A 12082-nucleotide genomic window follows, 5' to 3' on the forward strand; every position below is an offset into this window, starting at 1 on the left:
GCAGGGGGGGAAGGGAGGTGCAGGTTAGTTTATCAGCTTTAAATAGCTGCGGGGTACCAGGCCCTGGCACACTGTGCCTTCCAGCCAGCAACACGGGCCAAGCCCTGGGTGCCCAGTGGCCAGGCCCTTTACCTGGGATCCACCACCCTGAGTCCAGACAGGCCACCGAGGCAGGATACAGCCTGGCACCTTGTGCTGTTCAGCACCACCTTACCCAGAGCAGCAGGGACCTAGTGGAGGACGCAAGCCCCGGCCCCGGCCTGTGAGCAATGCAGTCGCAGGGTGGGCAAAGACATGTTTAATGAGGGGTCAAGGTGTGAGGGAGACGCTGTGGAGGGCTGCACGCAGCCCAGCTGCCTCACGTGTACATGGCCCCGTGGAGGTTCTCCAGTCGGTGCTGCTGCTGCTGCTTTCGAGCCTGGAAGAGAGAGAACACAGCAGCGCCCAGCCTGAAGACCCGGCAAGGGACGGGGCAGCTATCAGGGACGGATCTCGCTTCGGGGCCCTTGCCTCTGCTCTGCTGAGACTCCTGCCCTTACAATCACCGGGAAAACAGCCAAAGCCAGGGAGTCTGGGGGCCTGGCCAACCAGGCCTGCTGAGATGGAAAATGAACGAAGTGGGTCCAGCCCAGGGGCCACGAGCAGCCCGCCCACTCGGCCACCAGCCCCACCTTGTCTCGTCTGTGCTCCTCATAAGTGGCATCATCAGTAGGCAGCTCGTGGCGGCACAGCGGGCAGGAGTTTGTCTGGGAAAAGTAGGTCATATTCCAGCACAAGTCTGGTCTTCATTCCACAAGCTGATCACCCTCCCTGGCCCCCATTCCCATCCTACTCCACCCTTCTTTGACCTCAGAAAGAAGCGTGAGAACTGAGGATAGGAGGGAAGTAGCAGTACCTTGCTTAGCCAGGGCAGAATGCAGTTGGAATGGAAGAGGTGACGGCAAGGCATCTCAATGACAGTCTCCTGCTCCTCAAATTCCAAAAGACACACGGGGCACTTGAGCTCTTGAGGAGGGAGTGCTGATCAGGAGAGCTGCCCCAGGCCCCACCACCCAGCTCCCACTCCTGAAGGGCACGCCTGCCCATTGGGACGGGCCACAGTCTGCAGACCTGCCCGGACAGCAGAAGGATGTGGTGTTCTCACCAGCCTGAGAGCCGCTGACGACTGTCCTTGGGAGGCTCTCCACCGCAGTCTTGGCAGCTGGCGGAGGCAGGTGGTGATCCCAGTCTACCACCAGTCCCAAGTCTTCAAGATCCATCCTATTGAAGAGAGACCTGGGAGGAGGCTGCAAGGTCAGAACCAAGAAAAGCCACACTTCCTCTTGGCCCCCAAAGTCAATGAGGACTAAATACCCTGCCCAGCCTGGCACCCAGGCGCCAGCTAACCTGTAACTAGCAATTCACAGGAGAATGGCACGATCAAGTCCAGCCTCAGCAATTTAGCAAGACCTTGTACCAAAGAGAGAGGAGCTGGGGATGTAGTTGGGTGGTAGAGTGTTTGTCCAACATCTCCACGAGAGCCTGGGATCTATCCCCAGCACCAAAAATATACCAAAAAAAAAAAAAAAAAAAAAAAAAAACGTGCCCCGGTACCAAAAAGTGTGTGTGTGTGCGTGTGTACTCACCCAAAATTTTAAAAATAAAAAGGGCCAGGCGCGGTGGTGCATGCCTGCAATCCCAGACCCGGGAGGCTAAGGCAGGTGGATCGCAAGTTCAACTTAGTGAGGCCCTAAGCAATTTAGCAAGATCCTGTCTCAAAGTGAAAAATAGAAAGGGCAGGGGGCGTATGGAGTGGTTAAGCGACCCTGGTTCAATTCCCAGCCAGCAGTAATAGCAGCTACCCCGTACACAGCAGGTGCTCGCTATCAGAGGAAAGGCGCAGCGGGGGCTGGTCTGCAGCTGCTAGCGAGCACCCGGCACGTCGCGGGAGTAGCGCTAGCCACGCACGGATGGGCCGGGGCCCCCGGGGCCGCGCCGCGGTGGGCCGGGCCGGCTCCTGCGGCCCCGCCGCCCCTGGACCGGCTGCCTCGGTGCCCCGCCTCCCCGCAGCCCCGCCCGGCCGAGCCCGCGCCCACCTTGCCAGCTCCAGCAGCATGTTGGTTCGGGCGTCCTGCTCGCGGTCCAACGACTCGCAGTCGTGCTCGTCGAAGTAGGACGCCATGGCCGCCGCGGTCTGACACAGCCCGCAGACCTGCGGATCCCGGCCCAGGTGCTGGCCAATAAGCTGGCCAGCTGAGAGAAGGCATCCAATCAGGAGCTGGAAGGGCGGGCCTAGTGGCTTGCTGCAGCGCAGAAAGCGGAAGTACTGATTCTGCCGCCTCTCATTGGTAGGATAAGTCAGGTGACCAAGGACTACGGCCAATGGGACCGGAGGAAGAGGGAATTCCCGGGAATTTCAGGCGCGGTCGCAGTTGTGGAGGCGTGAAGGCGGTTGCGGCCTCCACCTGGCTGTAGCTGCGCGGCCTCGACGTGCGGGTCCTGAAATCTACGTGTGCTCGCTGCTCGGAGAGGAGCTGCCGCGCTTCCGACGTATTCGCATGGCGCTGAGCGCGTGGGGAGCTGCGCGCGGGGCTGTGGATCTTAGCCATTGCGCAGCCTCTTCCCTGGCTTCTGAGCTAAGTAGGCGCTTTGCATCCCTGAGGAGCAGGTAGCGTTAGGGAATAACACCCAAGGCTGCTTTCGAACTAGCCTGTCGGCAGAGGGGCCTGTGTCCCTTCTGCCGGTCATTCTAAGGCGAGCTGAGAATCACTGCATTCAATTATTTGCATTGATGGATGTTTCACAGTGTCAGTAATCTTTGCAATAGTCCTGGGAGCTATACACAATCATGCTGTTTTGATTTTAGCTGCTGGGAATTGAACTCAGGGCCTCCAAGCACTTGCCGTACCACTGAGCTACTCCCTCAGCCCTTCTTCTGCCCTTTTTACTTCTGTAAAACCCGAGTCTCAGCAATTTAGTGCGCCCCTCAGAAACCAAGCGAGACCCTGTCACAAACAAAAAAAATATGAAAAAGGGCTGGGGTTGTAGCCCAGTCATAAAGCACTCTTGGTACCAAATGCCCATACCATAATGGTCCACCCACACAGACACAGCCTATAAGTGTTGCTTCCATCCTTCCCACATCTGTCCCAGAAGAGGAAGACGGTAGTGAGTTGAGTGAAAGTTGTACTTTCACTGTGTCACACTGTGGGTAAAGGTCGCATAGCTCTCTGGGTTTGTTCTTCTTTCTGTCAGTAGCCCTCACTCTATCTAGCAAGGAACTGCTAATTTCACACACTTGACCTCAAATTCCCTTGCCAGTTGCTTGAGTTTGAGCTGCAGTTAAGTAGCCCAGGCAGAGGCTGTCCTGCTTCCACAATGGGTGGGACCTTCTTTTCTTCTTCAATGCCTTTGCCAAGTGATCTTTGCTATGGCCACATGTGTCTCCGAAATGTTGAAGTGTCTAAATTCTTTCCTACAGGACAAACGTCTTTGTGACCCTGCATTACAATACCACAGAAATCTCCATTTCTACTCCGCTTGCCTCATCTGCAGTCTGGTGTAAAGCTTAAGGAAGAACATGGTGTAGGCAGTGACATTGGGGAGGGGGAAGTATTGAGAGGGGAAAGTCTGTCTGAAGATGAGAACCTCGTGAAAACATCTCTGAAGTACAGTCCTCCCTTAGAGTCCCTCTGAGTTCCCCAGGATGTCAAAGATAATAGATTCGATGTTCAGGAAAGTAGGCTCAAGGTTTCTAGTTTGATGACTGCTTTTTAACAAGGACTTAAGACTCTGCTTTTGCCTGCAAACGTCCAAAGGGTGCCTAGAAGCAGATTAAAGACTTGGCATCTCTGCCTACATTTTTCATCCATCTCCTTTACTCCAGGTCACCTTGGATTCCAGGAGCAAGGTGTGATTTAATAAGCATCTTGTAATGCCAAGTTACTCACTCCCCTACCCACAGGTGACAGCAACTTCCTTATCCCCACAAGGCCCGCCTGACCAGTCCTGAGTTAATGTGGGACAGACACACATGATCAAGATCACCTGCTTTGGCCATGTGCAGTGGTGCACACCTATAATCCCAACAGCTCAGGAGGCTGAGGCAGGAGAATCACAAGTTCAAAGCCAGCCTCCACAACTTATTGAGACCCTGTCTTAAAATAAAAAAAAATTTTTTAAAGGGCTGGCAATGTGGCTCAGTGATTAAGCCCCCCTGGTTCAATCTGGTACCAAAAAAGAGAGAGATCACTGTTTGGCAGCTGTGAAAAGCCTCCAGCTATGCAAACCCCCACCCTTGCGATCACTGCCCTTTCTATAAAACCTCAAAGTCATTGTGGACCCCTGGAAGCCAGGGCTAAGGACGTGGGTCCCCTTAAAGTTCCTTTCCTGCTTTTCACCATTTCCTTTCCGGTTTGGTTTTGGGTTAGGTGGTCGGAACTGGTTCATTGGATTCCCAGAGTTAGGCTCTGGCCTAAGATTCCAACTACATTGTGTTTTTGCACCCCTACTCCAGAAAGGTCTGAGTAGGGAAGATCAAGGAGGGAAGAGAAAGGAAGTGGCCACCTCCGGGCTGCCGCCCCAGGGAGGAGGCAGAGTAGGTTTAACCGAGAGGAGGTTCAGACAAACACACACATGAGCTTTTAGCCAGACAGTGGCTTTTACTGAGCTCCAGGTGGGGCCGGCTGGTGCGCTGGAGCGGCAGGCCGCTACGGAAGGCCAGCCTGCAGCAGGATGGGAGGCGCGATGGTGCACGTCTCAGGCTGCCCTTCAGAGTCACTGGGGTGGCTCAAGGGGACAAACACCAGGGTTCTCGGAGACCAGAGCTGGCCACTGAAGCCATTCAGCCTCTGCCCCAGGCCCAGGTGAGTCTGTCCCCAGGCCCTGAGGCAAAGCCTGTGTCCTGGGCCTACGGGGTGCTGTCCCCACTGCTCTGTGGGAGGAAGATGGCCAGCAGCACAATCAGAATGATGAGCAGGCCACTGGCCACCGCCAGCCCCAGGTAGACCCTGCAGCGGATGTTCTCCCAGCGCTTCTGCTGGGCGAGGGTCTTGGTGGTCTTGCTGAAGGCTGAGCTCTGTGGAGACCCCAGACACAGGGTGGGAATTAGTGACTCCCACAGGTCCCCAGACCAGTTCCTCCCACCCATCCCAGTAGGACCTGATCTCCTGACCCTCTATCTGGCCTCAAATACCAGGGGGCCCATGGCTATCCGCCCTCCCAGCCCACCCCGGGTTGGCAATGCCAGTCCTCAGCTTCAGACCCAGGCCTCCGTACCCATTGCAGCACTGGGCTGGGGGGCCTCAGGACACCCAGCGGCTCCACCGAGGGCCTAGAGACCCTAGGATAGCCTGCGAGGGCTCGCTGATGGTTCATAGCCTCTCCCTTCCACCTCTGCTCCCTGGGGCCTCACACCATGTCCAGGAGTTGGTCTGAACGCTGCTCCAGCTCTGCCAGCTTCCCATCACGCTCCAGGACCTTGTCAAAGTTGTTAAGCATAATTTCCGTCACCTCCTCCGCCTGCCGCTGGCATCGCTCCAACTCGTTACCTGCCTGGGCACCAAGCTAAAGGTCAGGGCTGCATGAGACCCCCATCTGGCCCTCAGACCCAAGTCCTCCTTCCCCCACTGTGCACGGGTATGGGATGCTAACAGCACCATTCACATGAGGGCAAGATATGTGCAGAGAAGGGCGGCTCTTCCAAGTGGGTGGGGCTTCTCCCTGTCCATCAAGGACCGGCTTCAGTCAGTCCAGCAATTCAGCTTCCTCTGAGCTGCCCCAGGTGGGGAGCTTCCAGGACCCCACCCCTACAGTTGGCATCTACCCAATGCCACCTGCAGCTTCCTACTGAACTAAGGCTAAGGTGGCCACAAAAAGCAGGAACCAAGTGACTTGGCTGCAAGTCAGACAGGGAGGACATCCACTTCAGAGGGTTAGAGAAATGGTTTTGAAACAACTCATGTTATAATGTCTGCCTAAGCCTTTCCAGAATGAGACGCCCAGGTCCCCTCCTTGCGCCTCTGGCAGGTCAGGCCTTTCTGCCTCCTGGCCCATCCCTCCCCACATCAGTGCCCACGGTCAGTCCCCTCCCTGCCAGGGAACTCAGCCTTCCTGGCCTCTGGCCTCCAGTCTTCCAATTGGCCCAGGTCTTCCCAACGCAGAGGTGAGACCACCCTTGGGTTTCCCAGCCTGGGCAGCAGCCTTCACCTAAACTGAAACCCCAGCTTATTCGGTAGGACTGGGAAGGGAGGTGCAGGTTCCAAGCTGGCTGGGCTCTGGATGTGTGTGGTTGGGAACCAGGACAGGAAGCTGCCATGTCAGCTGCAGGCCCAGGAGCGGGTCCAGGGACGTTTCGGGGAGGCATAGCCCATTGTCCACAGCAGGCATTCTGTACGTGACTGAATTCTAATTAGGGCACCTGGTGGTCCAGGAGGAGGACCACTCCCACTCTTCCTTCAGGGTCCCTGCAGCTGCCTTGCACATGGCCCTCAGAAGACCCAGCTCCCCAGCTGGACCACAAGCTCCCAGAGGAAGAGCAGGGACATGCCCTCCCTCTGCACCACAGGGGCCTGGGAGGCCAGCACAGTGCTGACCCTTGCAGGTCTCAGTGAGCTGGCTGGTTGCTTTACAGCCTGTCCAAAAGCAACTCTGATTGTCAAGAGATGTTCTGCTGGTGCGCTTATCACACCCACCAGGAATTTCAAAGTGTAGGCATCTGAAACCCAAACAGGTCAAATATTTACCCATGAGCTAGAAAAACAACCTGCTTCTTCAGAACGGGGTTGGCAAACCACCGATGGCGGGGGACACTCACAGGCTGGGAAACGGGAAGTATTGAAGACCGGCTGCTTGCTTCTGTCTCCTCCCGAGCCCCCTCCCCCATTGCCACCATTGTCCCAGGCCCTCTCATTTCACATCCCGGGAGTCCAAGGCAAACAATTGGGAATGGACAAAGATTCAAAACTGCTAGAGACTTGTAGATGCTGGGTGTTATTTTTTCTGTGCTGGATCCTACAGCTGTTGCTCTCTTGCGCTCGCTCGCATAGGGGTGACACCAGGTCACACTCCAGAGCTGGCAGTGCCTCCACCCAGCTGCAGTCAGCAGAGTCTCCCTCCTGGAGCCCAGAGGGGCCCAGACCTAAAAGAACACACACTCTCTGGGGAACACAGACACTCAGGGCTCAGCGCTCCTCCGTCCTACTCGGCCCTGGGCACAGGTCCCCTTTGGGAGGAGGGGAGCAACTGGAGGGCAGGGGTCACGCTGCCCTGTGTCACTTGTGGCTCAGCCCAGAGCCTGGTGAAGCACGTGATGAGTGCTTTCTGAATGAACCATGCCTGTTTGTACAGGGCTACACACCCAAACAGTGAAGGACCAGAGGGGCTGCTGGGAGGACACAAGTGTCAGGAGAGGGACCAGCTGGGAGTGGCAGGGAAGCCCTCTGTGAGTCCATGCCTCAGATCAAGGTGAGGAAAGTCGGCAGAGGTGGGCCAGCAGGGTGCAGGGGCAATCAGCAAGGTCAGGGGAGGCCGCCAGGTGCCCATGGGGCGAGGAGGGGCGAGGAGGGGCAGGAGCGCAGAGAGGAAGGCGGGTTGGAGAGGCACCTCTGAAACCTGCGGGGGTGCAGAATGTGGGGCTCTGAGCTGGGGGAGGGGAAGTAGTTGTCACCCGACAGGGTGGCAGTTACTCAGGAAATGTTCTTGACGGATGTTCCTGTCTGCCCCTCAACCCCACCTCCACACCGGATGGGACCCAGGACCACACACGCTAGGCCAGTGCCCTACCCCTGAGCTACGTGCCACCCTCAGATCCCCCTTCAGGCATTTCCAGGCCGCGTGCCCTTAGTTTCTCCTCTGAAAATGCAACTCCCCAAACCCTCGCTGTTGGGTTCGGACACCAGAGCACGTGCCCATCACTCAGGCCCTACGTTGGATCCCCAGCTGCAAAACCAAAAGCAAGACACCTGTCTGTTGCCAGGTACAGCAGCCTGCGCCTGCAGTCTCAGCTGCTGGGGCGGCTGAGGCAGGAGGACAGAGTTCAAGAGCAGGCTGGGCAACACAGGGAGACGAATCAAGCAATGCCCCTCTCCTCATCTCCCTGTCTCCTGTACAGTATCCAAGAAGTCCTGCTCCCATCTGCTGTGGATGGGTGGGTGCTCGCTCTGTGGTGTGGTTTCCCAGGCTCAGAGCTGAGTTCAGTCACAAAGAGCAGGGCTCTTCACTGGTCCCGTCCAAATCCTGCCACTGCCACCCACCAGCCCAGTGACCAAGACTGAGGGCATGACCTCGCTGACCCTCCGCTTCCTCGTCTATAAAGTGGTGATTAATAATAATACCTACCTCATCATATTAGCTCAAGATGGTGTGACATAGTCTAAACAAAAAGCTCAGCACAATGCCTGACAAACTGAATACTCAATCAATAAGACCATCATCAAAATCAGTGCAGCCTCAATCCCCTAGCTTTCTCTCACATGTTGTTGAGGAGGCAGATCTTACTGTACTGCACTATACTTGTGGTCAATAAAACCTCTTAGTGGTGGGACAAGGTAGTGCACACCCGTAATCCCAGCGGTTTTGGAGGCTAAGGCAGGAGGATTGCACATTGGAGGCTAACCTGGGCAATTTAGTGAGATCCTATCTCGAAATAAAAATTTCAACACCCATTACCAAAATAATAAATAAATAAATAACAAAATCTCTTGCCGGGTTCGGTCGAGCACGCCTATAACCCCAGTAGCTGGGGAGGCTGGGGCAGGAGGATCACGAGTTCAAAGACAGCCTCAGGAATTTAGCAAGGCCCTAAGCAACTTAGCAAGACCCTGTCTCAAAATAAAATATAAACATGGTCTGGGTGGGGGGCTGGGACTGTAGTTCAGTGGCAGAGTGCTTGCCTAGCATGTGTAAAGCACTGGGTTGGATCCTCAGCACCAAATAAAAAAAATAAATAAATAAACAAAATAAAGCCAAGCTGTCTATCTACAAGCTTTTTTTGTTTTTTGCTTTTAAAGGGCTGGGAATGTGGCTCAGTGGTTAAGCACGCCTGGGTTCAATCCCTAGTACCAATAAATAAATAAATAAAACCTCAGGTAGTTTTTATGAAATGCACAACAATAAACCTCTTCTCTTTTGAACACTCCTTCCTTCCTCCCTTCCTCCCTTTCTTTTTACAGTGCTAGGGATTGAACCCAGGGCTTTCCACAAGTGCTCTGTCACTGAGCTACATCCCCAGCCCTTCTATGTGTGGGGCGGGTACTGAGGATTGAACCCAAGGTGCTCTACCACCAAGCTACATCCTCAGCCCTTTGTATTTTATATCTTGAGACAGGATCTTGCTAATTTGCTTAAGCTGGCCTCAAACTTACAATCCTCCTGACTCAGCCTCCCAAGTTGCTGGGATTCTAGGCATGAGCCACCGCACTCAGTCCCCATCCTATGAACTATTTATTTGTTTACTTGCAACAGGATCTCACTAGGTTGCGGAGGCCGACCTTGAACTATCAGCCCTCCTCCTCAGCCTCTGGACTCACTGGGCTTGCAGGTGTGCCTCGCCATACCTATCGTTTCTGACCTAAACAGGGAGTTTTCCATGAGAACTGGCATCTGGCTATCCCCTCTGGCATCTGAGCCCGTTCGGTCCCAGGAGTCAAGCAGGAACATGGCTGCTTTTCAGCGGGCACATGCCTTGGCCTTGGCGTTATGCAGCCAGCTGCTCACTCACTTTATCTTGTTTGATCCTAACAACAACCCACAACAACAACGCAGTATTATGATCCCAGTTTTAGCTAGAGGTGCTAGAGCCCGTGGGCAGAAGTTCTGGGAGTTGAACCAGCACAGACCCAGGGATGTGTGCACGTGTGTGATCCCAGAACCTCGCCCTGCTAGGCACACACCCCACCCCAGGGGTCTGTGTTTGGCCCTTGGCTACACCGGTGCAGGTAAGGGAGTTTCGGGGCCTAGCTGACCAGAGATTCCCCAGCCAGGCCCAGCTGTGTGCCTCTGGGGGCCTGTGGCTCGGCACATGCACTCCAGGGCCTCTCCCCAGAACAGGGCAGCGGGCAGTCGCTCCTCAGCCTCCACCTCCCCACCACGGCTTTGCTGCCACTCTGATCCCCACACTGTCACCATGGCCGGCACAAAGGAACTGCCTGAGAACTCTGTTTTGGTTGAATGAGGCATGGAGAAGAGGGGCAGAGAAGGGAAAGGAGGAAGGACCAGGAAAAGGGATGGAAAGAAGGAAGGGAAAACACTGGGAACAGAGAACAGGGCAAGCAGGACGAGATAGGAGGATGGGGCTGGAGCCAGCTAGTGGAGGCCAGGGGTCAGTAAGCCCACCCCAGGCCCCGCTGCCCTGGTTGACACAGATGTGCCTATGAGAGCCCTGAGGTCCTCCAGGACCCCCACTCACTGTACTGGCCTTGGCCTTCATTCCAGAGTTTCCTCTTCTCCCTCAGGGCGAAGGGCAGCTAGAAGCCCACCTCTGGCCCTGCCTGGTCTCTTGCCCTGCATGCTCAGGAGTGGGCTCTGGCTGTGTCTCATGCTCAGAACACCAGTTTCCTGGTGGCCCCAGAGCTCAGTCTAACCTTCCTGCCCCACTTCCCCTTCCTGCCTCCAGTTGCCTGGAGACGGCCATCCAGCATCCTGACCCTGGCCAGGCGGCATCCCTGACACCTCTGCCAGCTTTCCTGAGGCAACCATAAAGCTGCCAAGACTGCTTCCTGCCGGGTCCATCTTCCCAGGAACCCCAGGGGAGATGGGAGCCTGGGACCTGCTGCCCCTGGCACCTCTGCCTTGGAGAAGCAAGTGAGGACGGAGCCCAGTCTGCAGCAGGAGTGTGAGACAACTCGGGAGGCCCCTGAGTAGAGGCTAGGAGGAATCAGGCCTGAGCCACCCTGTCACCGTCCGCGGAGCGTCCGCAGTAAACAAATTCTCTCCTCTCTGCCGGGAAGTGTACCCTCCGACACCCGCCAGGGGCTGGGACAGCCTCCGCCGCTCAGGTTCCCACCCCCGGGCCAGGCCTGGCTCCGCTCCCCGAGGGCCGGAGGCTGGAGTGCCGTCGGGTCGCCTTCCACCCCGCGGTGGCTCTGAGTGCCCGGGCGGCCAGGGGCCACCTTTAACCTCGAAAGGTCCCGACGAGGCGGGCATGGCCAACCCCACTTCACCGTGCGGAAAAGGAGGCTCGGGAGGTTAAGTGACTGGCCCGGTCGGGCCGCCGGGATCCCAGCCCCGGTCACCCGGCTCCGCCCCCGCCGCCCAGGCCGGTGGGCAGCGCGCAGTCCAGGGCGCCGCTCCGCCCCCGCCCGGGGACCCCGACGCCGCCCGGCCCGCCCGGCCCGCCGCAGACCCTCACCATCGCCGCGCCGCTCCGCGCCCGCAGTCCCGGAGGAAGCCGAGGGCGGGGCCGGCGCTGGACCTTCCGCGAGGCGCGACCCAGACCTGCTCGAATCGAAAGCGCCTGGCGACAGCCAAGTGTCCGCGGGGCGACTCCTGCCCGGCTGCCGGCGCGCGAATCTGGATGGCACCTGATGGATCGGTCTATGCGTGGCGAATGGAGCCCAGTCTGTGGGTGGGGGTTACTCCTGGTGGACGGGCCGTGCCTGGTGGACTGGGGGCTACACCTGGTGGACGGGAGGGGGGGCTACGCCTGGTGGACGGGGGTTACTCCTGGTGGACGGGGGGCTACGCCTGGTGGACGGGGGTTACTCCTGGTGGACGGGGGGCTACGCCTGGTGGACGGGAGGGGGGGTTACTCCTGGTGGACTGGGGGCTACGCCTGGTGGACGGGGGTTACTCCTGGTGGACGGAGGGCTACGCCTGGTGGACGGGAGGGGGGGTTACTCCTGGTGGACGGGGGGCTACGCCTGGTGGACGGGGGTTACTCCTGGTGGACGGGGGGCTACGCCTGGTGGACGGGAGGGGGGGTTACTCCTGGTGGACTGGGGGCTACGCCTGGTGGACGGGGGTTACTCCTGGTGGAGGGGGGCGGGGCTACGCCTGGTGGACAGGGCTGTGCCTGGTGGACGGGCGTGCCCAGCAGGATGGGCGGGTGACTGGCCATCTGGCTCTTCTTGGTGGAGCCCTACTCAGCCTGCAGTGGGGAGCCTGC

The 12082-nt window shown here is 57.4% G+C and overlaps 2 protein-coding genes across 2 annotated transcripts; both read right to left on the reverse strand.

Moving 5' to 3' along the window:
• Window positions 1-278: 278 nt before the first annotated feature.
• RNF181 (ring finger protein 181) lies at window positions 279-2226 on the reverse strand. The gene is made up of 5 exons (XM_079110634.1): window positions 2076-2226; window positions 1145-1275; window positions 896-1005; window positions 672-746; window positions 279-418 (listed from the first exon to the last, which is right to left on the reverse strand). Exons 1-5 carry the CDS (start codon window positions 2159-2161, stop codon window positions 359-361), a joined length of 462 nt encoding a protein of 153 aa, XP_078966760.1. The 5' UTR covers window positions 2162-2226; the 3' UTR covers window positions 279-358.
• Window positions 2227-4632: 2406 nt separating this feature from the next.
• On the reverse strand, window positions 4633-10699 carry VAMP5 (vesicle associated membrane protein 5). The gene is made up of 3 exons (XM_079110635.1): window positions 10385-10699; window positions 5395-5532; window positions 4633-5056 (listed from the first exon to the last, which is right to left on the reverse strand). Exons 1-3 carry the CDS (start codon window positions 10403-10405, stop codon window positions 4889-4891), a joined length of 327 nt encoding a protein of 108 aa, XP_078966761.1. The 5' UTR covers window positions 10406-10699; the 3' UTR covers window positions 4633-4888.
• Window positions 10700-12082: the final 1383 nt, after the last annotated feature.

Source organism: Sciurus vulgaris (assembly GCF_902686455.1).
Source record: "Sciurus vulgaris genome assembly, chromosome: 14".
NCBI lineage: Eukaryota > Metazoa > Chordata > Mammalia > Rodentia > Sciuridae > Sciurus > Sciurus vulgaris.

Excerpts from the sequence above, each read along its gene's own strand:
- RNF181 (XM_079110634.1), bottom strand. The coding sequence starts at position 2,161 with ATGGCGTCCTACTTCGACGAGCACGACTGCGAGTCGTTGGACCGCGAG. Across the intron at positions 1,276-2,075 it reads ATGCTGCTGGAGCTGGCAAG|GTCTCTCTTCAATAGGATGG; the intron begins GTGGGCGCGGGC and ends GCCTCCTCCCAG. Across the intron at positions 419-671 it reads AGGAGCACAGACGAGACAAG|GCTCGAAAGCAGCAGCAGCA; the intron begins GTGGGGCTGGTG and ends TCTCTCTTCCAG.
- VAMP5 (XM_079110635.1), bottom strand. The coding sequence starts at position 10,405 with ATGAAGGCCAAGGCCAGTACA. Across the intron at positions 5,533-10,384 it reads TGAAGGCCAAGGCCAGTACA|GCAGGTAACGAGTTGGAGCG; the intron begins GTGAGTGGGGGT and ends CTTGGTGCCCAG. Across the intron at positions 5,057-5,394 it reads CAGACCAACTCCTGGACATG|AGCTCAGCCTTCAGCAAGAC; the intron begins GTGTGAGGCCCC and ends GGGTCTCCACAG.